The sequence below is a fragment of the Microtus oregoni genome, unplaced genomic scaffold (genome assembly GCF_018167655.1).
Source record: "Microtus oregoni isolate MIOR12 unplaced genomic scaffold, Mior012 000018F_ref0000195, whole genome shotgun sequence".
Lineage (NCBI taxonomy): Eukaryota > Metazoa > Chordata > Mammalia > Rodentia > Cricetidae > Microtus > Microtus oregoni.
This window is the reverse complement of record NW_024543077.1, coordinates 27,000,527-27,027,840: the sequence shown is the minus strand read 5'-3', so window position 1 is coordinate 27,027,840 and position 27,314 is coordinate 27,000,527. Positions and strand designations below refer to the sequence as shown.

General features: G+C 46.2%; 1 protein-coding gene across 8 annotated transcripts in view; it reads left to right on the top strand.

Moving 5' to 3' along the window:
* The window catches only part of LOC121458873 (receptor-type tyrosine-protein phosphatase mu), a 701,969-nt gene extending 675,374 nt beyond the window's left edge, over positions 1-26,595 (top strand). For all 8 annotated transcript variants that reach the window (XM_041668223.1, XM_041668222.1, XM_041668220.1 and 5 more), the window contains 7 exons: positions 1,397-1,546; positions 2,481-2,654; positions 3,570-3,701; positions 6,118-6,243; positions 8,250-8,413; positions 15,526-15,661; positions 25,859-26,595. In XM_041668223.1, the coding sequence (XP_041524157.1) occupies positions 1,397-1,546; positions 2,481-2,654; positions 3,570-3,701; positions 6,118-6,243; positions 8,250-8,413; positions 15,526-15,661; positions 25,859-25,912 (936 nt within the window). In that variant the 3' untranslated portion in view covers positions 25,913-26,595. The remainder of the gene's footprint in view (positions 1-1,396; positions 1,547-2,480; positions 2,655-3,569; positions 3,702-6,117; positions 6,244-8,249; positions 8,414-15,525; positions 15,662-25,858) is intronic.
* Positions 26,596-27,314: the final 719 nt, after the last annotated feature.

The window sequence follows — 27,314 nt, the reverse complement described above, 5'->3', positions numbered from 1 at the left end:
CCCGAAATAGTTCTTCCCTGTCACCTGGCATCATGGGACTTTGCCAAACTTGTAGGAGTACTCTGTACCAATTAGCAACTCTTAACATTGAAATGCAAGGTCTATTAAGAATTAACACTTCTAAAACTTACACCCTGGACCTAGGACCCAGGACCTAGGGCCCATGGAGGATCACTAAAGCAGAATGAAGAACATTTTTTAGGTTATACAGGAACATTTACAAACCCCCTGGCAATTTTTAACAAGCGCAGGAATTCTAGAAGGCAAGGATGCTGCCTTCTGTTTCTCTTTTCTTTAGACTAAGGGCATATTTTAAAATCTAATGGTAATCATCGCTTCATATTTAACATGCTTTAGCAATTGATCAAGAGTTGAAACACACATCTTCTCACTTTACCTTCCTTTTCCAAAATGTTATTTATAGAAATTAATGATAGAAGAAAGCCTTTGAAGGACTGGAGAGATGGCTCAGAGGTTAAGAGCACTGACTGCTCTTCCAAAGGTCCTGAGTTCAATTCCCAGCAACCACACGGTGGCTCACAACCATCTGTAATGGGGTCTGGTGCCCTCTTCTGGCCTGTAGGCATACACACAGACAGAATATTGTATACATAATAAATAAATATTTTTTAAAAAAAGAAAGCCTTTGACATTTCATACAATTGAAGATCAATAATAAAGACGGTGAAAATTAATTCTCGGAAAAGTCTCTGCCAAGTCTCAATTAGAGGAATAATTGTTCCATTTGTATATTGATATGGCAATAGGGGGACCAAATCCAGGGGCTTGCACATGGAAGGCAAGTACTCCGTCACAGAGCTGCACCCCATGTTTTAGAGAGCTCATCTTTTAACTGTAGACTATATACATGTAAAAGAGCCGTGTTCTGGACTTATTAGAATTATCGGCATCATTAATTAATGGTTCAGAATAAGTCATTCCTAATAGTCATAACTGTCTTCAGAGCCAAGTCAAGTTTCCCTGGACCGTTTTCCATATCGTGAACTTGATTAGGAAATTCTCCCATCATCAACTGAATTATGCTCAGTCCTCATCTGAGATACTGAGTTATGAATCTGAGGTATCAGAATTAGAGAGGTGTTTCAGCCACTGTCCCACGTGCCGTGATCAGTCTGTGTAATGTTCTTCATGAAGCTAGTCTGCTTCCTCCTATTCTTGATCAAGTGGCATGCCAGCTGTCGAAAACAGGGTTAGGACATGAGACAACCTCGCCTCCTATCCCCAGGGCCTTTATGATGCTTGTTCCTCTGCCATGGATGCATTGCCCTGACATCTTGAGGAAATAGGGCTGACAACACACTACCCTCTTCCTTCTCTGGCTCTCTGGGTTCACCCCGAGTTCTTCATCACTGACTTCGTCCATCTGCTTCTTCAGGAACAGTACGTGTTTATCCATGATGCGATCCTGGAAGCCTGTCTCTGTGGAGACACCTCCATCCCTGCTTCCCAAATCAGGTCTCTGTATTACGACATGAACAAATTGGACCCACAGACAAACTCAAGCCAAATTAAAGAGGAATTCCGGGTAAGTGGGGATCCAAGTGGGAGGGGCTGGGAGGCCGTCCTCTTTAGGGAGACTCTCTTCTCCACCTCAGGACTAGTGGCACTGGGGGCTGGGACTTTTCTGCGGTGCTGTCTGATAGCGTGTTTAACTGCGCTCCTGGGCTCTGCTCCCTAAATATCTATAGCAGCACCAGGCTGAACACCCTCAGGGCCTGGAATTACCTGGCTTCGAGTCATCAGTCTAGCAGAGCCATTTGCATTTCAAGTAACCAGCAACTGGTTCTGAGATCCAGGACGCCTGGTTTATAGTGTAACTAAGCATGGGTACAATCCGTCTACGGGAATGGTCTTTAAGGATGCTCAGTGTACCTAGATCTTCATTCAGGTAAAAGTCAAATCCAGGTTTTATCTACCTGTACCTAACTTGAGGCCGGCCAACTCTCTCCCAATTTCTTGCCTCCCAGATCTTCAGTCGCCCTGCTCTAGTTAGAGTTGATGATGCTGTGTGCTATGGATGTACAAGGTCGCTCGCCTCTGCCTCTGCCCTCTGCCCTCTGCCCCTGCCTCTGCCTCTGCCTCCTATGGCTGATAGGCATTGTATGGAGACAAAACCCAAGGACGAAAGAGAGATAGATGGAGCTGGTAGAATTCAAGGTGTGGGGGGTGACTAGCTTGCAGGCAGCTGAGCATGAGGCCAAGCCGTCCTTGGCCTGGTTCGTCTTTTTAAAGGAATTAGTTGACCCATACAGCCTTTCTAGAACATTTTATCAACCCACACTTCCTCGGGAGTTTCTCAATTGTGTCTCATTTTCTCAATTGGCACATTATAACTGCACATGTTTATGGGGTGCAATGCAGTGTTTTCGTACATGTATCCATACCGTCAAGCATGAAATCGGCCACCTGGGGTGAGCTGACTGGAGCTGCACGTCCCGCCCCTCCCATTTCTCCTACAGACTCTCAACATGGTGACTCCCACCCTGCGAGTGGAGGACTGCAGCATCGCGCTCCTACCCCGGAACCACGAGAAAAACCGCTGTATGGACATCCTGCCTCCGGACCGCTGCCTGCCATTCCTCATCACCATCGATGGGGAGAGTAGCAACTACATTAACGCAGCCCTGATGGATGTAAGCACTTCCAGAAGGAAAGACAGAATATGTGTGTCCTTGAGGCGGAGCCCCAAGAAGTTTATGTGCCCTTTGACCTTTTAAAAGGCCAGCTATTTTTTCCAACAACTACAGGAATAGATCTCGCATTCCAGGGGTGGCTCGGTGTGAGGCAGAGGTTCCTGCTCAAGCACTCAGAATTGAAGCCCACCTAAGCTACGCTGTCAGGGTTTTAGCCTGCTGGCCAGGGAGCAAGAGACAGCTCTTCTGTCCTTTGGCAGGGAAAGGGGCTACGGTGATTGACAGCATTGTTTAGTTCCCCTTCTTCCTAATTCAGGCCGCAATTAACATGGGAAGGAAGCACAACTCATTGCCTCCTGCCGGTCTGTTTGCTTCTTGCTGTTCAGCTGACAAGAGAGCAAATGGGCATTTTCAGTGCTACTGTGGAAGTTTAATTCTGTTGGGGTGACACCGTAAAGGGGGCTTGAGCTTGTTTCAAACTCCTGGCGCCAACAAAAGCCTGCGTATCTTTTATGGCAGGGATAAGTAACACTGTCACCCAGATTCATGACAAGCAAGCAGGTTCTGGAAAAACCAGAACTACTTTCATTGAACTTAGTTTATTAAAGTAAAGGGAAACTTTCTCCACTAAAATTTGTAATATGAAGAACCAATATGGCCCGTCGGAAATATTAAATAAAAAATGTTAAGAAATAACAATGAAGTTCCCATGGCATTAAAGTGAGGGTATTTCACCATAGTTTCACGGGACATTTATTTTTATTTCATTTTGGTGTGGACAATGGCGATAGAATTCAACAATCACTAATGTGTTCAGTGTTTTGTGCCATGCCTCTCCGTGTGCACAAAATAACTCTGCTGCCTTCCCTCTTGTTGAGCTGGGTGTATCTGAATCTTTCTTGTTTCTGTTTGCAGAGCTATAAACAGCCGTCGGCATTTATAGTCACCCAGCATCCTTTGCCAAACACTGTCAAAGACTTCTGGCGGCTGGTCTTGGATTATCACTGCACATCGGTCGTCATGCTCAACGATGTGGATCCTGCCCAGGTGAGTCCGGGGGTTCCTCTACGTAGAGCCCAGGTCACGGGGTCAAGTCTGTGTGTGCTTTGTTGGGATGAGATGGACAAGCCCCGCAGCCAGTGTACAGAGGGCTGTTGAAGGATATGAAAACACAAGGGTACCAAATGAGAATCAGAGGCTACAAAAGAAAGCCGGTGAAAACCAAGAAGACAGGCAGACTAAAGGCACAGATGCAGAGAGTGGGAAAAGAAAAGGCAGGAATAAATATATAAATAAAATTCCATTGGCTGCTTCAAGGGCACAGACAGTTCAAGCCAAACTGGAACCACACATCCCAGAGCCAGCCAACTAGTGGAGACAGGAGACTGTCCTTGGCCTCCTGCTTGGGCATCTGTGCTTCTAGATCTGCTCATGTGGAGCCTGCAAGACGGGACATTAGGATGGCTGGACAGTGGAGACGGGCAAGCGGGCTTAAAAGAATAGCTTTGCACTTTGTCAATGCTTTGTAAAGATAGCAAGAGAAACAAACAGGGTATGAGCTCAGAACACTCAGCGGAGCCCCTCACAGGGGTGAGACAGAAAGCCACGGCGAGCAGGGTAGCAGAATGTTCTTGGAGGGAGCTGTCAGAAGAGTCTTAGCTCCGAGAAGACCCTTTGGGAGCGGAATCCACTCTCTTCCCATAAGTCACTACATGACAGAGGGCATGAGGGAAACTTGGAGCTTGATATTATGAGTAAACTTGTTTGGGAATTAATTAATTTTTTATCCAGTTGAGAATTTTTATTTTTAAATAGAGCAGGAGTGCTGGTGGGGGCTCCTGGACAGTTTCAGCATCTAAACAGAAGATGTTTCTTTCCTGAAATCCATTCTGTTGCCATTAAAGCTTCCGTACACAGCTAGGGGTTTCCAGGTGGCAACCCTGCAGTATACGGTTCAGGCTCTCGCTCAGAAGCTAGCTGGAGGAGGAACAATGACAATCCTTGTTCTTATCCACTCCTTTTGGCTTAGCTTCAGTGTTCTAGACTTCTCCCTCCCCCCTGCCCTCAGAACAGATTGTCACTATTTACAAAAGCACACACAGTTCAATGGAACCAAGAACAGTCCTTCTAACTCCAGACAGCAGTTAGATTTCACAAATTTAAGAGCCAGGCACTGGGTACAGGATGTGTTCCTGTGTAGAGTCAGTTTGCCTTGTCCCTACCGTGAAGGTACATTGGGTCACCTTCACCACGGGTCAGCAATGCTGGTGGTGTCTATGAGCACAGCATCTGAATGCTTAAGCCGCATTCTAGACTCACACTGTCTGGACTCCAACAAAGCCTTGGCTGACTGGCAGTCAGAGAGACAAAAAGATTCCCATTCTATTCAGCAGACAGAGCTGATGGGCATGGGGGAGGGGAGGGGCAAGGGGGAGGCTCCTGGGACTCTGTCTTTTAGCAAATGCTAAACTGAGCATTGGAACTCGGAGGCTTCGCTAGTCTACAAGACTGCCACGAGACCGCTTTAAGTATTTATCGGATCAGCTCGTGGATGTGTTCTGCGCCATTTAAGCCATTTTCTACATGGTTTCCTTGGGCAGAATGTAGGACACAGTGTGCCAGAAGCCAGATGCCAGCCTGGGCCATTCATATTTCTGCGGTGTAAATGACAAGCATTTGATCAGGCGCTTGAACTTCAAAAATAAGCAGAGAGCAAAGCCAGCCCTGTCCGCAGAGAAATGGGCAGAGCTGTTCAAATGTGGTTGTTACGGCTTTTCCTGCCTTCTCGGCTTTCTGACATCATGCCTTTCAATCTTAACAGTGGGCACCCTTGGGTGTCAAAGGGGAAACAGACATCTGAATGCTATTGTTTGACAAGGTGGTTTAATAAATTGTCACCAGGGAATGCTGATGAGGAAGAAAAAAATCCCATGGAAACATTATTTAAAAATTAATTAGTTTCTAAATCCAACAAACCAAGCTAATATAAAGAGTAGTCTTGGTTATCCTGTTTTCTCTCTTGCTCTTTGTCATGGATAGAGAGGGAGAAAAGAGAGGATGTTGTCTCAGTTGACTCACTATTAACAGAATTTACTTTGCAATCTTGATTGTATAAATCAACCCTTGCAACACATGACCGTGGTATATGAGACCATTTCAAAAGTAAAAGTCATCAAAAAAGCAAGTCCAACCTGTGGATCCTGCTTTCTGTGGAATATCAGTTTGTTTAAAAAACTATGACAATCCAGGCCTGCACGGTTGCCAGTTCTGAATCTTATCCCTGGCTATCATATGTTTTTTTGAGAAAACCGCCAGAGGATGAGAAGTATGGTTGAGGACACAGCCACCATGAGAGTCCTGGTGTTTGAGCCTTTTAGGAAGAAAAGGAACTGAAGTTGAAAGGATTATGTAGATGCTGACTTTGTCCAGTCACCACACTTGTCTCTCTGGTTTTTGGGTTCAGTTGTGTCCACAGTACTGGCCAGAAAATGGAGTGCACAGGCATGGCCCCATCCAGGTGGAATTTGTGTCTGCGGACTTGGAGGAAGACATCATCAGTAGGATCTTCAGGATTTACAACGCCTCCAGAGTAAGAGCCGGGGCGGGACCCAGGGTGCTTGAAATGGGGTTTTGCTATTGTCTTATGGAATGTTGACATGTCTGCTCTCTCTCAGGCTCTGTCCTAAGGGATTGGAAGGTCTCAGTCAACAAAAGAGATCCCTTGCCTGATGGGACCCGTACGCTAACGGGAAACTAGTTAAAGAGAGAGTTACTAACATGTTCAGGCACAATAAGAAAGACTTTGTTCAATGTTCAGTGCTATTGACATGAACCACTGTGGCAGATGCTACCTGAATCCAGCCAGGAAAGTGCGAGAGTCTAGCCTAGGACAGGCAGGGATCAGCAGTTGGAAAACCAAGACAAGGGAATTCTTGCTGAGGATAGGCCAGAGAGAACTGGCATCATTAGGGTACGGGGGAGTCTGAAGAACCTGATCAGGTATGAAGTGGTCGCTCACTGGAGGGGAGGATCTTGCTAAACTGACGTAGTCGGGGTGGCAGAAAGTGAGCTTTCCAAAGGAGAGTCCCGACTGAAACCAAGACAGCAGATAAAAGGTATAGCAGATAGAGTCACGGGGTGCTAGACAGGGATACATGCTAAAGGAACAAAAGTATGAGGTCATGTCCCGGGGCTGTCACAGTCCCCGTTTTCAGTAGGCATCCCATGTGAGCGGACTCTGAGGAAGGAAGGGAGGAGGCCTGACCTCTCTAGGAAGACAGCTCTCAAGCAAAAATGGCCACACAGGGGCTCTATGGTGGAGCTGGAGAACAGTAAGCTAAGGCAGGAGGCACTGAGGAAGAGAGCTCAGGACTGGCAGGGCCTTGCCCACCACCGCTAGCAGACTCTCGCTGGGAAGCAAATGAGGAGCCGTTGAGCCACGGCAGGGTTTTCAGAAGAACTGCGTCTCCAGATTGATTCACATCTGCCTCTGCCTTGACAGATGGACAGAAGGACCAGGTGACGAAGGGCAGTGGTAGGACAGGAGTGGTGGCAATTGGAGGTAGTAAGCGGTAGAGAAAGGCAGCTAGATCTGGAGGCCGGAGGCCGGAGCAGCAGGGTCCCAGAGAGTCAAGGTGACTCTCAAGATGTGGATCCTAAGAAGGAAGTGGTGTGATTGTCATTAACTGGAATTGGTTTTGCCTGAGGGAAAAACAGATCATCTGGGGCAAGGAGCTGAGCTGAGGTCCAATTTGGGGCACGGTAGGTTTGGGATGACTATGTAAGCCCCCGAGCTTGGCTTTTGAGTGCATGAGGGTGACATTCAGGAGAGAGGTCTAAACGGTGACTGGCTTGTGATACCCGAAGTCACGACAGTGAATGTAATCAAACAGTGAGATCACGGGAGAAAAAGGAACCCCAAAACGGAGTCCAGAAGCATCTGTCAGTCACAGGTCTGGGAAGAGGGGAGGCTGAGGCAGAGGAGGAGAAACAGCTGGCAAGGAAAGCGTGCTGAGAGACCCACCTATGTCGGGTGCCACCAAGTGCCAAGCGGCTCCTCTGAACACTGAGGCCAGCAATACATAATTTGAATTCCGCAATCCTGTTTAATTATACGTGGTGATTAATTAACTATTGGCAGCAAAGCAGAAGCCTAAGCATTAAGCAAAGCCGTATTATAGAGAAACCAGGGTATAAACTGCATCACATCGGGCTCACAAGCATTTCTAGGTTACAGGCTGTCCCGTCCCCTTAATTTACTTGTAGCTAAAGTGAAGCCATTTGTCCACACAAAACACCACATGGTCAGTCCTTTGTTATTTTTCTCTCGGCTTTTACAAAATGTAAGTGTTCTGCTCCACTCCTGTTTATCTCTGGCCTGTCACTTAAAACACCTGGCTCTTTATAACCACAAGAGATTACGGTCTTAACTCTCCAGGCCTGCAGAATCACCCCTTGTTATCTGCTGGCTTGAGGCTCCTGGATAATACTTTACTCCAATAGGAAGATCAAGTGGGAGGAACCAGGGCCCCGGAATCCAGTAAGGTAAAGGGTGCTGTTCCCTCCACTCCCTGACTGGCACCTCTCACTCTGCAGCCTCAGGATGGGCATCGGATGGTTCAGCAGTTCCAGTTCCTGGGCTGGCCGATGTACAGGGACACGCCCGTGTCCAAGCGCTCCTTCCTGAAGCTCATCCGCCAAGTGGACAAGTGGCAGGAGGAATACAACGGCGGGGAAGGCCGCACAGTTGTACATTGCTTGTAAGTATTCCATAGAGTTCTTGGGAGGGAGGGGGCAGACCCCGCCCAGCGACTCAGTGCACCTTCCTCCTCCCATAATGCTCTGGGACAGGGGGGCGACCAGCACTCTTACTGAACAATCAGTTGGCTTTCTAGAAACAACAAGATATTGCGTACTTGGGTGTCGTAGCTTTCTGTTTCTGTAACAAGATAGAGGAGACGAGGAGGTTTATAAACCCCAGAGTTTGATTTAGTTCTCCATTTTGAAAACTGATAAATCCAAGAGTCCAGTCATGGCATCTGGTGAGGGTCACAATGCAGCAGAGGACATCATATGACAAGACAGAACAAGTGTGCTAACATTGGTCACTCTCCTCTTATAAACCCGCTATTACCACCATTGAGACCCTCTGTCTGAGCCAGAGAACCTCCCAAAGGCTCCAAATGTTATTAATGTCTTTGGAGAGGAAGTTCCCAACACAGGAACTTGGAAAGCACATACAAACTACGGGAAGTCGGTCATGTGATCAAAATATATATATACCCTGTCAGTGGGATCAACCCCCACCCCAGAGGAGAGGAAAACACAGGGATAACTTCAATTCCTAGACAATTCCTGGTTCACGAGCCTGCTCTTAACATCTTCAGGAATTTTCAGCACTGGTTGTTAAACTGTAGGTGACTTGAAATCATCCCTACTAGAAGAAATCAATCAATGGCATAACCAGGGATTTCTCCCAGATGGCTGGATCATCTCCTTGTAGTAATTGATGGTTCTACTGGATACCACGGGGGAACTTTCTTCCCCCCACCAATAAAAAAGACAAAACTTTTTTTTCCTCATCCCTTTTTCAGGAGATATTTTTTATAAATAGGCATACTGTCAGGATCTGATTCGGTCTGCCATAGCTTCGTCTGGAAAATCCCATAAAGACTCCCTCGGTAAGAGCTTGGTCTCTGTGTGTAGTAGGAGGAAGCATTATGGCATACAAGGAGGTATGGATCACTGCAGACATGCCTCAAAGAAATTTTGGGACTCTGGGCTCTTCCTTCTTGCCTCTCTCTGGTCATGAGGGGACAGCCTTCCTTTGTCACATCCCTACCCCAGTGGTGTGCTGCTTCATCACAGCCCCAAAGCCATGGGGCCAGCCAGCCATGGAATTAAAACTCCACAACTGTGGGCCAAACTTGCCATTGTCTCTACATGAGCATTTGTTCCAGGGACGGAAAGTTGACAAGCACAGAACCAATGTCCTCTGAAGGGTGACATCTTGATAAAATGTAAAGATACTTCCTGTGCATTGGCAGTCACTGGGGGACTTCAGCAAGTTCTTCCCTCGGGCCACACAGGCACCAATTAAACCCCAGTCTCAGCATGGAACCCAGGCATCTGCGCTGTTGAAAACCCCTGCATGATTCCCATGTGTGGCCAGTGTTGCGAGCCACGGAGGAGACAATGCCTTTCTTCCCGGAGCACTTTCACCTCCACTTTCTCATCGGCAGTGATGTGCAGCTCACAATCCAGCTTGGCTTAGTGGAAGAGGCAATTAAACGGCATGGCGGTCAAGGAAGCTGCTCACGGGGTTTGTGGGAGTTCAAAGCAGGAGCTCATGTTGCTTTTCAGAGAAACATCATGTGAAGCAGATGACAAGACCCTTCCCAAATTGAAGGACAATGAACATTTCCTCTGAGCTGACCACCCCAGGTCATGTGGTGGAACCCCTGACCCTCATCACGCTTCAGGAAATGTATTCCATTGGAGAGAGTCTTCGGAACCTATTCAGAGCTATCGTGCGCCTTAAGTCCCCCAATTCTAGCTTGTGTAGAGCAGTGGACTCGCTCATCTCCATGTTCTAAACTTCGTTCCTGTCCATAGACTCAGTGCTTGAGAAGTGTCTATCCTATCCCCTTCTTATTTCTCAGAACAAGAGGAGAAGTTCACCATACTGTGCTGATGAGATCACAACAGGGCTTTTTTTTTTCCTAGTCAAGGCAGCAATCTTCCAGTAACATGCCAAAATGATAATACAAAATGAAAGAGAGAGGCGCCCACTGTGTGTTTGTTAGGCCTTTCGGGAAACACGGAGTTGGGCTTTGGGGGAGGGGTGAATGCATGCACAAATCTACAAGGAGGAAGATGCAGTAGACATCAACGGAATGGGCACCATGCCCCCTAAGTGTTGCCATGGCACAACAGAAGAAGAGTGTGCAACATCATTCACCGTGCTGTAGGCATCATTTGGTAAGCCAATAAGTTAAGGCAAGACCCTTGCCAATAGATGTGTGGATTAAGTACAGCAAGCGCTCTACAAACCAAGATTTCCTGAAAGGAATGAAGGAAAACAACCAGAAAAAAAGGGAAGGCAGAAAGCCAGGCGGTGGTGGTGCACGCCTTTAATCCCAGCTCTCAGGAGGTAGAGGCAGGCGGATCTCTGGGAGTTCGAGGCCAGCCTGGTCTACAAGAGCTAGTTCCAGGACAGGAACAAAAAAAAAAAAAAAAAAAAAGCTACAGAGAAACCCTGTCTCGAAAAATCCACAAAAAAAAAAAAGAAGGCAGAGAGGAAAGCACCTGGGCTCCAGTCTGGCACCCCAGACAGCACACCAGCGAGTACTGACAGGAAGGGGCCTGAGCTGCTGGAGCCCATTGCACATAAATTCATAGATTAATTTACAAAAAAAAATAAAAATAAAAGAGCTAAACTATTTAAAAATCCCATAGGAAAGTTGGCACTTTGATTGGCTGGTTTTGGATCTGTTTGATTTTGGTTTGCATGGGGTTCGTTTTGTTTTGTGGTCCTGGAGATGGAACCCAGAGCCTTGAGGATGCTAGGCAGCTGCTCTCCTACCAAGCTACAGTCCCAGACCAGTTGTTTCTATTTTCAATATTAAAAGTCGTTTTCAATTAGCCCTCCGGAATCTGGAAGAGCCTGTGTCCGTCGTATCTGGAAGCATAGCTTGTTTTGACCCTGAACTACTTAATAGCTTTCTGCCGTGAGCCAATCAATCCCTGAGCCCTCAGGAATAGGTCACTGCCCGAGATAGCTGAAAGGGAAGGCTTTGAGAGACGGGCGCAAAGACCTGTTAGTCACTGCACGTTGTATGCAGCCTTCTTCCTAAAGGCAGCTGTGGCCCTTAAACTAAGCAATTACGTCACGGTCCATGTAGTGTCTCTAGCAGCAGGCTGTTTGACTATCACAGCCAGTGGTGGTGCAAGTTATTTCTCCCCTGCCTGCCTGTCATCCCTTTCTTACCTTCTGTGAGCTACAAGCTCTCCTCAGTCCCATAATCCCTGTGGAGCTGCCTCTTGCTAATGTTGGGTGTGAACTCAGGCCTGTAGAGAAGGTTTGATTTTTTTCTTTTTTTAATTTATAAACTTAATCTAAGGTTTTTTTTTTTCAGGGGGGGGGGGCTTTGTTGTTGTGGTGTTTTTTTTTTTTTTGTTTTTTTGTTTTTTTGTTTTTTTTTTTTTTTTTGCCTACAAGAAAGTTTAAACTGATATCTTCCAATATTGGTCAGAAAAAAACAGTCTAAACGGTCCTCGGTGAGATATTTAGCATGGTGCAGTGCCACCTATTGGCTGAGGGCAGAGTACACCTGCATGAGCACCCTCCAGATACTTAGGGGAGGGTGTGGAAACAGAATTCTCTTATGTTTTTAAAACGAGAATATGGCCTCATTCTGAAACTATAGAAAGAGTGGGTGTGGACAAGGGTCATGAGCAGATGTTGAAAGATGAGGTGAAGAGCCAGTGATCCAGGACAGTGGAACATCCGTGCAAGGAACAGAGCAGAAGGCAAAGCAGTGCCCCTGTATCACCTGATTGCAGCAGAGATCCCTGCAGCCAGTGACTGCAGGGCAGTGGAGAAACTGGGCACATCAGCCTGTCTCCTCGCAAGTGCACAGAAATCCTTTCAGACAAATAACCCCCAAATGTCGCAAGCAGACAGAAGAGCTTCCATGAGAACACATGAGAGGAAGTCCTCCTGAACAGGAGGGTAGCAAGGACTGATTTAGAGAGGAAACAGGATGCTGGCCACCAAGGGAGCGTGGTGATGCGTTGAATTTCATTAAGAGAGATACTCTGTTTACAATATGAGTAGACAAGGAGGAAAAGCAGGATAGGATGGAGGTCCTGAATACATATATCTGGCCAAGGTTCCAGAGCCAGCATGTCTACAAATACAGCAAATGATTAAAACAAGATATCTAACCCCTTCGTTTTTAATGGGCAAAAAGTTTGACAGGCATCACACTTTAGAGAAAAGCATGACATGTAGTTCCATGGTGGAACTTTTGTCTAGTACGTACAAAGCCCTGAATTTGATCCCCGACATTGGAGAGAGAGAAAAAAAAAAACTAAACAGTGATAATCGACATCAATAGTTTGATTTTAGTGTTTAGGAAAATACTCATTAAAACCACTTAATGCCCCTAAGATTGGCAACATTTTTAAAGACATGAAACAAAGATTCCAAGAGTTGGTTACACTGTAAAACTGGCAAGGGCATGGTGGCCTGAGGAAGGAAGCCACGGGGCTGACCAGGCTCTGATAAGCCACTGTGGTGTGTACATCTGCAAACCTTAATGCCAACATCTACTTATCATTCTTGGACTTCATTGTGGCCATGTTATTCTTTATCTAAAGAGAGGATTTATCTGGGTGATGGCTCATGCCTTTAATCCCAGCACTCAGGAAGCAGAGACGGGTGGATCTCTGTGAGTTCAAGGCCAGCCTGGTCTACAAGAGCTAGTTCCAGGCCAGGCTCCAAAGCTACAGAGAAACCCTGTCTCGAAAAACCAAAAAGAAAACACAATAAAAATAGAAGATTTGGAATGTTACAACAGACTGAATGAGCCAACATTCATGACTGTCTTCCCTGACACGAAATCAATCTTAAAATAGCAAAACAAAGGACAACCAGATGCCTTATGCTTGCGTATTAGAGGAAGAATAATTTTTTTATGAATGACAACATTGAATTGACCATTCCTCCATCTAGGGTCCTTTAGAAGCTGCCAGCCACCCATTTAGGATACATGGGTCAAAGATGATATATTAAATCATATTAGAGAGGTGCAAGGGATGAGAAAATCCAGAACGGAGGATTCTCCACAAGACAAGCTGCTCTTTTCTCCATACAAGTCTTGAGGACTAAGAGAAACCTGTCAATAGCTGTAAAGTTATCAAACACCACCAAATGCAATAGGCATACTTTGTTTAGATGTAGGGTTGTTTTTTTTTAAGTCACCGGAAGATAACATCTAGGAAGCTGGAACACTGGTTAGATGCTCGCTATGAAACCAGTAGAGGTAGTCAGTGTGATGGTTCATTGGGTCAGGGCGCTTGCTGGGCAAGCCTGGTGGACAGCATTCACCCCCTGAGCTCATGTAAGGGTGGAAGAAGCAGATCTACTCCACAGACTTGCCCTCTCACCGCCTCGTGCACGCTGTATCATTCCACTCCCCCGACAAAGGCTTTTCATAAAGTAATGTTCTTTTCAGTGTGATGGCATTATCACATATTTCAGAATAAATGAAAGGTCATCTACCTCCTTAGAAAAGAAGTTAATACATGGAAAGTACAAGGTGAACATTCTAGAAAATATAAATATACTCAAAAGAGGGGCAAGCATTTGCCACACAAACTTGGGGCCAACCTGATGGGACTCTTCATGGCTAGAGGTGGAAAAGTTGGAGGCAAAGATAATTACTGATAGATTTTTAGCACATGTAATAAAATTTTCAGTGTCTGCCTAGGATGGTTTTAAATAATAAAAACAATACATTTTCAAATGGTGGGAGAGAGAGCTATTTCCTATGATAGAATGTTGAACTAGGGAAGAAAATATAAGGTCAACGTTAGATAAATAAGACAGTCATAATTAATTGCTGAAAACAAGATACACCGTTGTGTATGAAAATCAGTGGGGACTGAAGAGAATCAATATAGTTCCAGAGTCCCAAAGTGTCTTACCCCGGGATGCATATTAACCACAAAGAGACAGTGAAAATCCTCGCCAGCACCCTCTAGTGGACAAGAGGAACATCCCTGCGGCTGAGACATCAACACCAGTCCCTTAGAGGGCGTAAGGCTCTTCCTCTAGGTTTCTTAGCCAGTGACAAAGATATACCAAAGGAACCCAAATGAAAGGCCAGTTCGCTGTGGGACTTAGTCTTGGCCTTTTCCAATTGTGGCTGGGGCACATGGGTCTTATCTACGCCTCCTTTCTACATTCTGAATTCTGTATTCCACAAAGCAGCCCGCCAGGACTCGTCAGAAGTAGCATATCAAGAAAGACAAGGGAAAGCTGATAAACAGGTAAACTGTCACAGACTGGAGAAGGGTAGAGAGATACGAGATGATGACCAAATGCCAGAGTAGATCCCGGACTACGAAGGAACCGTAATGCAGAGACTGGTAAAACGTGACCGAGGGCTGTAGTTCAGCCACAGTGTGGTAGCGCTCTTACCCCGACTGGGATGGGTGTGCAGCGGTTGTAAATGCCCACCACAGGCTGGGCAAGGGAACTCTATATTTGCAATGTCCCCATATATTTAAAATGGCTTTTAAAAAACATTTTAGAGAGCCTTTGTGTTCGGGAGATAGATCCTAGTACCTTCAAAACCCGGATATTTGTATATACCCCCACTTGTCATTAGTTTCTAATGGCATTATTTTTATATGTCATTAGTTCAATAATGACATTATCTGAAATCTGGCAGATTTTAGACAAGGTGGCTGCTACTCACTGAAATTTTTCCATATTGGGCATAAGGAGCCAGGCAGTGGTGGCTCAAGCCTTTAATCCCAGCACTCGGGAGGTAGAAGCAGGCAGATCTCTGAGAGTTCGAGGCCACCCTGGTCTACATAATGAGTTCCAGGATGGCCAGGGCTATACAGAGAAACCTTGTCTTGGAAAGAAAATCAGTAAGGTACCATATCAGAAATCACCATCTGGCCGGGATGAGGCTAGGATGAACTGCGGGCAGCATGCTAAGCCGGCTTGTTGTCTCTGCACCTTCCTTCTGACCTTTCTCTCCAGGGATTAGACAACATATCTCCACAGACACAGCAGAGTACAAGAAGTGCTGATAGCAAACCCCATCCGACCATCTGATTTCTTCTCTGACAGGAACGGAGGGGGGCGCAGTGGCTCATTCTGCGCCATCAGCATTGTCTGTGAGATGCTCCGACACCAGAGAACCGTGGATGTCTTCCATGCCGTGAAGACGCTGAGGAACAACAAGCCCAACATGGTGGACCTCCTGGTAGGATGCCTCTCTGCCCTGCCCCATAGGGTACCTCCTGGTAGGATGCCCCTGCCCTGCCCCGTAGGGTATCTCAGAGTTGCGTGGGACCCCTCAACAGCTCCCACATGGCGATGCTTCATCAGAGAGAACACTCTTTTCCAAAGCATCTCACATGGCTTGGCTCAGGGGACTTTCCTCTCTCTCTTGCTTCCTTTCCAGTCTTATAGAGGAGACTCCCTCGGCTTGGTTGAAATGTAGAAATAGCTGAGACTTACACAAGTGAACATTCTTCTTTCTTTCCCTTCCTGGCAGTGCCTTCCACATGGCTAAGCACTTAAGTCTTCTTGGAGAAGAAATAGTCACAGTACGAGAAATGCCAGATTTTCAAATTACAGATTTTATAAATAGCTTAATCGCCTAATATTTATCAAAGCTGTGGATTTCGGTTTGACATACGGGATATTGCATTTAATTATGGTGGCCACTTCTGAGAGAAGGATTAAAGGGGTTGAGAAACAAAGGACTAGGGGCAATTATTTTCTTAGAGTACTTCACAAAATGCCTTCTTTTTCTTTCTTTTTAAATGTGGAGCTGATAGAATGCCAGGCACTCGAGAACAGAAGGGTAGCTTCATGGAAGAAGCTTTTCTCTCAGGTTCTGTAGGTCTCTGTCTGAGTGAGCTGAAGGGAACCTGAGAAAGGTCTGAACAGGTACTTGTGAAGCAGAGAGGAAGGGGGGAAAGGCGAGCAATGCTGCCTTCCAAGGCCCCCAGTTCTGCAGGAGTGCCGTTAGAGTCCCAAATGCAAAAGGGGGTCAAGAGTTGAACTCACCTTGAGAAAGTAGCCAGGGGTCCCTGTGCTATGTGAGGGTCACTACAGCAGTACCCAGGATGAGGGACTAGTACAACCTCCTACAGCCAGCTCCTGGGCATAGCAAAATCCTCTCTCGAGCAGCAGGGCCCTCTCCAGCAGCACCTGCTGTCTAGACACTGGCTGCTGCTTGTATTCCACACCTAGGGAGCACGATGTTATCCACGGACTCTTGTAGAAGGGCTGCTTAGCTGGGTACATGCCCTCGAACCTGTGGGCTATTGCATCAGCTCTGACAAGAAGAATCCTCTTTCCCCAAATGCCTGCCTCTTCCTACCTGCCTCATAGGAAAACCAAAGAAATGCAAATAAAGTCTCAACTGTGCTGTGAACTCAAATAGAGGACCTCAAACCCATGAGCCTTGTAGTGCTAGTATCCTTGAGTTTTCCCTTCATAAATCAGAGGTAGTAGTAGCCTTTTTGAGGCCACACAACACGAAAAGACCTGTGACTTTGTTTGGGGCATCGCAAATGAGAGTGGCAGTTGAGTGTGTAACTGTCCACTGAGTGTGATGATGTCTTTGTGGGCCGGGGACATGGTCATATCTCAGTGTTAGGGAAGGAGTCTGGCAGCCCTGTTAATGTGACATTTAGCGTACGCCAGGCCTAGCTCCTGTTGTACTTCAGATGGTAACAGCCTTCATGCCCGTGGGTTCTGAGGTATGCTTGTGTGCAGAATTCCCGAGAACCAGCTAAGAATTATCACATGAGTGTTAGAGGCTTCACCCTTCTGGACTGAACGGAGAGCAGCCCCAGTCACTGGTAACCTGAGTTGGGACAGGGAAGGAGAGCGCAGATGCCAGACTTACCCTCGGGGATGGATGAAGCTTCCAGACTTTGGTTAGTATGTGGGCAGAACTGCCCATGATGAAGAAAAAAAAAAAAGTCAGTTCCCTCACTGAGCCTGAATTAAGCGAAGCATTAGAAGTCCCCCCCTTCCAGGCCTTCCTGTATTGGCTCTATGGAAGCAGTCATCACTCTAGAGCTTTTATGGTCCGATTCAGCCAGGCTTTTTCAAGTCAGCGGTTCAGATTACAGGCCAGGGCAATTCCTCATGAGATGAATGGAGACTCGGGTAGCTGGCCAGAGGGAGCCTGCACTGCAGACAGCAGGTTCCACTACTATCCTATAACGGTATTGGAGTTTGGGTTGTTACAAAGGAATGTCTTCTCAAAAATTAATTTCACTGGCTTACAGTAACTCAGCGTGTTTATGGGGTACCGTGTGACATTTCAATACAGGTGTGAAATGGATAATGATCAGGGCACAGTAACTGGTGTATCTGTAGCTGCAGGCAGGTTTTTTTTATTATTATTCTTTGTGCTGGGAACCTTCCAAATCCTCCCTGACGACTGTTTGGAAATATTTAACCTGTTGTCGTCAACCACGGCTCCCCGCTGTGCCATGTAGTTTAGGAAGCCATTCCTTCCACACTGAATCCTGTACAGTTGTGGATAATTCCAGTGGCGAAGACAGGGTCCCCGGAAGCCCGGCACTCTGAAGGTCAGCCCTGAAATTCCGAGAAGGTCGATGACAAAGAAATGAAGGGAAGTTGTGAGCTTTCCAAAGAAAGCCATCTGCCAATCTGTCAGGATGACTGTTCGCGAGATAATAGCTGGTGACCAAAGGAAAAATGTCACAACGTTCTTTTTGTCTGGTTTCGAAGCTTCTGTGCCAAAGGAAGAGCTCTTATATGCGCTTTGTTTTTTTCATCCCTGAAGCACAATATCTTTCTGTTTTAGAATTCAGAGACATTGGCTGAAGGAATTAATTAGCTCGGGTCAGCACAATAAAGCCTGGTATGGCTGTTCCATGTGTAGCAGGTGATCTGAGATCTGAGTGGAAAAAAACTGGGGCCAGACATTGGGAAGGATACTGACAATGTGAGCTGAATATCTGAAGGAGTATGTTCCAGAAAGGCAAGGGCATGCTTCTGGACTGATCATCCAGGACACAGGGTGGATGGAGTGGGAAACCAATACCTGGACCCACTGAGTTTCTTCTCACAGCTCAGAGGCAGGAGGATACCCACAATGGCCCCCTCCTCTGGAACCCCCAAATGCTGCAACTGTACCCTTCCCTCCTGCATGAGAGGAATACATAGGGATCCTCCCCGCCTTTTTCCGTCCCCCTTTGTGGTTCTGATATCAGTAAATTGCCTCAGACGTTGAGAGTTTACACATTTTGAAGCCTGGCACTCTCAGGGAAACCTAGAATGCAAGGGCTGAAGAGATGGTTCGATGGTTGAGAGCACTGGCTGCATAAGCGTGAAGGCCTGAGTTCAGGCCCCCACGTCTGTAACACAGGCAGGGCCTCAGAAGCGCCTGTAACCCCTGCACTGTATGAGACAGAGACGGGACAATCACTGGGACTTGCCAGCTTCCAGCATAGTCAAAAGAACACGTTTCAGGGAATAAGGCAGAGAAAGAAAGAGGAGATCTGACATGCTGGCTTCTGTGTGCACATGTGCGCGCACGCACGCGCGCGCACACACACACACACTAAAAATAGTAACTCGTTCTGACCCCGTTTTAGCCTGTCTTCTAAATTAACCATCTATTTAACCTTGTCACCATCCATAAGCTCTGGGCTACCGGAATGAACAAGGACAGCTGGGCCTAGTTGAAATCGGAGACAGTGGCCTTGAAGCTGTCAGGGTTACGGGGAAAGCAGCAGCTCCCAGCAGCTCCCCACAGCATTGCCCTCCTCACTGGGCTCAGTCTCAGCCAACAGCCTCAGGGAATAGGGTAATTTAGTGGTACCACTGAAGGTTCCCTCTGCCCGCCCAGTGCCTTACCGGGAATCAGGCCTGCGATTCCCCTAAGAGTCCTGTCATAGACACTCTTGATCTTGAGCAACATGTCCCCTGGGGCTTTGTACCTCTTGAAATCCGGGTAAGATTGACCAGGTCCCTGTGTAAAATGGGGACATGACCACTCCTAGGTATGGTTGAGGGGAGGTTTTTGTTGTGGGTATGAGGGAGAAAACAGCCTGAGGCATCTGCAGAGTCCAGAGCAGGAAAGACACATAGTTACTAAACATGGTCAGTAGACTGACTGGGGTCATGGCAGGAATGGGAGTAAGAGAAAGGGCGGGGTCAAAGAGACTCAAGAGGGCACCTGGCCTAAATGGCAGGAATGAGAAGCTGGGAGAAGGGAGGAAGCCCATGAGCTAGGGTTTAGGGAGGAGGGGTGAGAAGAGCTGAGAGCAAAACATGCCACGTGGGACTCGGGAACAGAGCTGCGGAAGTCTAGAGGCCAGCATGTGCTTTGCTATGCTAATGGGCACCACAGTTAGCTGTTTGGAGGGGGTTCTTTTGGACCTGACAATCCCCACCCAAATAGAGGCCCTGGTCTTTCTCAGGGTTTCCACAAAAGGCCTGAGAAATTCCATGTTTAGTCATCATTGACACCATTAACTGCACGAAGAGCCCACCTCCAAAAGCCACGCCTTGCTCCGCACCACATAGGGTACACTTCAGTGAGCATCAGTTACCACCATCACCTGTAATACGAAGTGCTAGCTTGCTGGGGTTTTTGTCCTGCCTGGTTTCCACAGCTGCTTAGCCCTAAAGAAAATCACACAGAGATCTCTATAACTTATAAAGCTGATTGGCCCATTAGGTCAGGCTACTTATTAGCTCTTGTATCTTATATTAACCCATTATTTTGATCTATGTTAGCCACGTGGCTCAGTACCTTTTTCAGTGGGGCAGATCACATCCTGCTGCTTCGGTGGTCTGCGCAGGACTGGGGGGAATCTACTTCCTCCTTCCCAGAATTCTCCTGTTCTCATTGCGTCACCTCTACTTCCTGTCTGGTTTTCCCACCTATACTTCCTGCCTGGCCAATCAGCGTTTATTTAAAACATGATTGACAGATTACAGACAATTCTCCCGCACCAATCACCCTCTGTGCCCTTCCTGTCAGGGGGACAAAATACCATGTGCTGTGTCTTCCCATGGATACAAAATGTTCTGAGTAGGTGCCACTGTGAAGACAGCAGCTAAAGCCGTGCTTGTTGCAGACTAGGAGGGCAAGGGAATGGGTGGTGCCTGGCACAGGCTTTCTCAGTGGCGTGGAGACATTTTGCAATTTACCTTGTGTTCAACTCAGTAAATACTGAAAGCCATTGAACTGTGTCAAAATTGCACCTAATTTAACTTAGGAATCTGACCAGGCAATGCCCATCCTATAAAACAGAGTTAACAGGCAGGAAAGTAAACCCCACAAGGCAGCTCAGGGCTAGGAATCAGATGTGCCCTTACTTCATGTCACCTCGGGAAAATGGGGCCCTGACTTGGCCATTTCCAAGCTCAGTGTGATATGCAGTTATTTTGTTTCTGAAGCTTGATGACACGGTCTCCCTCTCCGTGGCCATCTATTACATAGCGGTGAGGATTGTCTAGTCCCCCTGGTACAGAGTGGATGGTCACCAGTGTGACCTGCTGGGACCCAACCACCCTCAGTTTTCTGCACGTAGGACCACTTCAGCTCCTAGCAGGAAGATTTGTCCAGTCCAAAGTGTCTGTTTGTTATTGTGAAACCCATCTGAGGTTCAGGCAGGCGCCTCAGAGAGGGAAGTTCGCTTCAGGTAAGGTGAGCAGACTGTTCTCTTTGAACCATGAGCAGTTGACATGCACTGTTCAGTGTGCCCAGACTGACTGTGCCCCCCCCCCCCAGCTCCTCCAGCATAGGCAACGTGTGTTGACAAAGGCAGAGTGCCAGCCCTTCATGGGATGCCTCAGAACTGCCCTCAGGAGCCCTGACCTGGTGACTCCCAGACTCAGCCAGCCACATGCCAGGACTTTTAATGAATGACCTCAGCTTTGGGTTCCATTTCAGAAGTCACTTCTCCCTATTCATAGAAGTCGGAATCAGAGTCTAGAAAGGGACAGCAAGTGGCCCTGATGGGAATGGGACCCAGCTGAACCTTTCTTCCAGACCAAGCAGTTCATGCCTGCAGCCAGCAGCTATGGTCTGAGTTGGAAAAACTCAGCACCAAGGGGTGTATGTGTATGTATTTATATGCATAGTTTTTTCTCAGAAGTATGGGGACGGCTCATGGGGCTTAATTATACCACTCGGAAGCAGGGGAGCTGAGGGAGAAAACGGTAGAAGGCAGGGCTATACCTGGTGATCAAGTGTAATCAGTGTCCAATGTAGGGAGATTTGAGGTGTTTCCCAGGTGCTCGGAGGAGGGACCATGGCAATTTGTGGCCTTTCTTTTCCTTCCCCTTATTTTTATGATTCAGAAACCGGTCATCATAGAATCTATGGGAATTGGCAGCTTGCTCACAATGGATGAGATGGGAGAAGGGAAACTCATTTTGAAAATTATAGCCATGCCTGAGATAGGGCAGCTCTGGTCACTGGTGGGTCACCGAACCTTAGCGGAGGAGCCTAAAATCCGTCATTAGTCTCCAGCTTTTCTTGTGACCTGAAGCCGGCAGCCACAAGTCCCTACTAAATGTGTTTGAATATGTTTTTTTTTTAAAAAAAAAAAGGACCATTTGTGGTAGTTACTGAAACTAATTGAACAGTTAGATCTGAAAAGAATCATTTTTATGCAATGAGGGATTACATTTCCATAAAAAAAATCATCGCTAGGATTCACAGAAACGAGAGAGATGATTGGAGCACGTGGTGGCCAATTTGTCAGTGTGGCCATCTGACAATACAGCCTTTTAGAACTCTGAAATCCAAATTGCTTCTTTTAAACATTCCAAAAATAAAAGCATCCATTGCTAAAATAATCAATCATAGAATGTGAACCAGAAATAGAACATTGCAAAGGGTAAGTAATAGTGTTTCCAGGTCAGGGGTTTAAAGAATCAAACACAAAGAGAAACACAGGTCGCAGGTCGTCAGAGAGAGGACGGCCTTATAAGATACTTGGCAGGCATCCAACACAACTGACACGCTGTGTGTGAGTGCCGCAGAGGGCTGCACAGATCCCATCACTGCCCCCACCTCCAGTCATGTGGACCAGCACCACTGACATTGGAGGACCAGAGCTTCAGGTCTCTTGTACCAACTGGAGCTGCCAATGCCAGAAGCAGTTGCTGGTGCCATGTTACTACTTTGCCGGAGGAAACATACGCTGTACCAACTGGAGTGACTCTGCTTCCAGGAGTAACAACTACACATAGAGTGCCCATACCCACTGCTGGCTCTCCACTACTGAAGGATCTCTATTCTTATGTGGCCACCAGTGACAGTGGCTCTCTCTGACTCTGCCTTGGTCTACTAAGCCAAAAGTGATCCATCCCAGCCAAAGATGCTCTATAGAGGCTTTCTGCATTGTGGTGCCCATGCAAGCGATAAGGCCAACATTGTAGCATAACTCCCAGGCTAGTGAGTTGGCTCAACAGGTAAAGGCACTTGCTGTCAAAATGCTGAAGACCTGGGTTCCTTCCCAAAACCCCATATGGTAGAAGGAAAGGACTGAGCTCTTCCAATGTTGTCCTTCACTCATCTGCCATACCACACTCCTACATCCTGCACAAAATAAGTGCAAAAGCACAAAACAATCCATTCCTGGACTTCAAAGAGAAAACTGCCAACCAAGAATCCTGTACCCAGCAAGGCTACCATTCATAAATAGCAATAAAATGCTTCAGAGAAAATCAGACTAGGGGGATGGGGCATGACTACCATGCTGGCCTTAGGAAAGATGCTTAGTAGAGTTCAACATCCAGGTGTGAAATAAAGAACTGCCACCATGAAAGAGATGAATCCCAAAATAAGGATAGGTCTACAGAAGAGAAATGTAAAGAATCAAACATCTGTACAATATATATCAAACCACAAAGATGAACAAGAGAGAAAACCTAAAGAGACAGTTTATGGTGGCACAAACCTGTGGCCCCAGCTCTCAGAGACACGCACCATGTTGCAGGTCAACAAGAAGAAGGAAGAGAAACAAAAGCGTCTTTAAAACTCCTAGAAGAAAATCAACCAGATGGGATGAGTACATCCTTACTGATCAACTGTCACCATGAATGTAGATGGACTTGGTTCTCTAACTAAAGAAACAGACAGGGTAAACAGGGTTATTTTGAGATTATCTACTAGTATCACCTCATCAGCAAATAAACACACCACCTGAAAGTTAAAAGATGGAGATAGGAATCTCTAAGGTTCAAGAAGCTAGCAGCAGTTAGCTAAGTTGTACATGGAGCAAAGACTAAAGACAACCGTAATGAAGACCTGACAGTTACTAAGAGGGTATGACTGTAACTCTATATGGACCAAATTTCATTTTTTAAATCCACTAAAACTGTTGAAGAACTGACATGTACTTCCCAGAAGTTACCGGACATTCTCATATGTTTCTTATTCTCCGTTTGTCTTTATCCAGAATACCTGTTTTTAATCCCATTTTAAATGATCATATATTCTTTATCATCTAAAGTGGAGCACCTGAGAGTCAAAGAAGATGCTAGTAATAGCAGTGGCAAGACCATGGCAGAAGTCAAAACTGCACAGACAGAAACCAAGACTTTGAGTCCCCTTTCCTAGCTCCATAGATCCTTCTCCTCCTAGGGCCCTGGATTACAGATGTAACTGAAGGAAGGGAACATTGCATAGGTTTTCAGTCCATCATGGCAAAGAAGCCACTGTGGAGCCACTCAAATCTTGATGGCAGAACGGCATAAGTGTGTGACAGAAGCTGTTCTTTAGTTGATCAGGAAGCCCAAACCAAGATATAAAGTGGGCAGTGATGACATCTCCCCTAAAGACCTGGATTCAGTGAGCTGCATCCTCCACCTAGACCCTGCTTCCCAGTATCCAAAACCTTCCAAAGCAGTACCAGGTAGAGACCAAGAATTCAAAACATTAGCCTGTGGTTAATAAAGAAACTGCTTTGGCCCCGTTGATAGGGCAAAACTTAGGTAAGCAGGGAAGACAGAACTGAATGCTGGGAGAAAGAAGGGCGGAGAGGGAGAGGGAGGGAGAGAGGGAGAGAGAGACAGACAGAGATAGAGAGAGACAAAGAGAGAGACAGACAGACTCACTCCATGGAGCCGCCAGAGACAATTTACCCGGCAACTTAGGTAAGCAGGGAAGACAGAACTGAATGCTGGGAGAAAGAAGGGCGGAGAGGGAGAGGGAGGGAGAGAGGGAGAGAGAGACAGACAGAGATAGAGAGAGACAAAGAGAGAGACAGACAGACTCACTCCATGGAGCCGCCAGAGACAATTTACCCGGTAAGCCACTGCCATGTGGCGATACACAGATTAATAGAAATGGGTTAAATTAAGATGTAAGAATTAGCCAATACGAGACTAGAGCTAATAGGCCAAGCAGTGATTTAATTAATACAATTTCTGTATGGTTATTTCGGGTGTAAGCTAGCCAGGTGACCGGGACAAACAAGCAGCTCCTCCCTGCAACAAGCCTGTGAAGGAAATTTCAGATTTGAACCATAATGTGCTACCCTTCCTAAGAAGCTCTGTCCTCAATCTCCAGTGATCCCACAGTCCATGTTTTGGAACCATTCTTTCTTGGGTGCTAATACTTGGTTACCTGTCTCACCCTTCCCTCTACATCACAAACTTCTCAAATTAGGGGACAGTAAGGTGCATGACACTTAGGAGGACCTTAATCAATTCTCATGACATTAAAGAAATCCTACTGACTGAAAGGTCAAGGAAAAGCAAGGTCAGAGAAATGCCTTATCCACAAGCCTGTTGGGGACAAGCCACGCAGGCATTTCTTCCAGCCCCTCTGATCTCTCTGTCTACTCTTGATCTTCCTGCACAAGGCTCAGATTGTTGTCAATACCCATGGAAAGCATATGGAACAGCATACCTTCATCTCTTGTTATCTGTGAGGTCTTAGTTCCAGGACTCCTTGCAGACAGTCCAGTCCCTTATATAAAACGGCATAGAGTTTGCATATACCCATCTCATCTCCCATGTACTTTAAATCTCTAGATGACTTATAATAAGGGACTAGAAATGCCATGCTTATAGTTAATGTACCCTGTTTTAGGGAATAGCAAAAAAAAAAAAAAAAAAAAAAAAAAAAAAAAAAAAAAAAAAAAACCTTACTTGTTCAGTGCAGATGCCATTCTTTTTCTGATAATAAACTGCATGCAGAACCCAAGCATCTTCAGCTTACAGAACTTCCCAGAATGCTAATTGCACGCAGATACTAGAATTCTATTTAGGGAAGCATCGACAGTAGATACATTGTGATTCAAAACTGCTACTTTCTGATTCATTTCTAGTTCAACACTTTATCAGTTCTACGTCTTGCAATTAAGAACTTTCTTCTGCTGTCATTGCTCTAACAGAAGCAAAGTTTAGATGTAGCTGACCTTCTCACTTTCTCTTCCAGGATCAGTACAAGTTCTGCTATGAGGTGGCCCTGGAGTACTTGAATTCTGGCTGAGCGTACGAGCAGCTCTGCAGGGGAGTACCTTTCTACCACAGAGTCAAGACGTTCTGTGGCATCTGTGATGATGAGATGAATTGTCAGTATGCTTATTTTGCTTTGCCTAATTGGCTCTTTTTAAGAGCTCAAGAAAGTGTTTCTAAAACTGCTTGCACTGCCCAGTTCCCTGTAATGCTGCTGCGTGACCAAAACACAGCAGACAGTCAGCAGAGACTGTTCTCCTCGCCACTGGCCTTGTTAGAGCAGCACAGACATCTGGTCAATGGAAGAGCACAATTATATTCTTATGAAGGAATTTGTACTTTTGGGGTTATTTTTCCTTTTGTGGCTGTGACCCTTTGTCATTGTTACAACTGAGTGTATGTTTTGTTCTGTGGAGAATGCTACCTGGCATTATGATAATATATTCTTTTAGTTAATATTTGTATTTTAACATGTTGCATAATATAAGATTATATAGCTTTCAAGGACTAACAGATAAAGATGTAATGAACAAAGACACAGTGTATGAGTTGTTTCTAGCGGATTTGTATGGTTCAAAGAGAAAAGCTGGGGAGGCCTCCGTTCAGAAATGTAACGTGGTTAGAGTCACAGATCCAAAGCTTTTCCATTTGTTTATATTGTAAGTATTTTTTGATTTCATCAAATTATTTATTCATTAAAAGAAATTTTGTGATGCACGGTGAGTGACAATCATTTTTACTAAGCCCGAGAAGTTACCATTGTGAATTCCCAACTCAGTAAATTCTGGTCCTGACCAGTCTTGCTGTGTTGCTAGAAGCCACACCCCTCTGACCAGTCCAGTCAGGGAGAGCTTGCACGTGGAACCTTGCCTTGGTGCATATTTGACTTCTGATAGGGTGGTGGTTAATTTATAGAGGAAATAAATCATCTATATATTGAGGGCATCGTGTGAAATGGTCAAAGGACAAACACACACATGAGAGATGGCGACAGGAACAAGAGAACGCGTTTGTAACAAAGCCCCTCCCACAAGAACGACCATGATCCGTTAAAGGCCACCTGCTAAAGCTACCTCCCAACCTGTCTGGCAATTCAATGTCTGCATGAGTTTTGGAAAACCACACGCTAGCAGGCTGTTTGCCGGGTGCTTGAACAGACACTGCTATAAGAGGCCCCGAGGTAATCCCCTGCATCCTACCTGCATCCTATGAGACTGTGGTGGAGTAAAACTATAAATCAGCGACAAAACGAGCTCAGACCATACACAAGCTGACGACTGCCCAACACTCTTCTGAATGAACAATGGACTACTGAAGAAATTGGGAAATTTTAAAAACATTCTAGAATCAAATAAAAATGAGAACACAGCATACCAGAACTTCTGGGATTTCGCCAAGGTAGATCTAAGAGCAAACCGTGTAGATATAACTGCTCA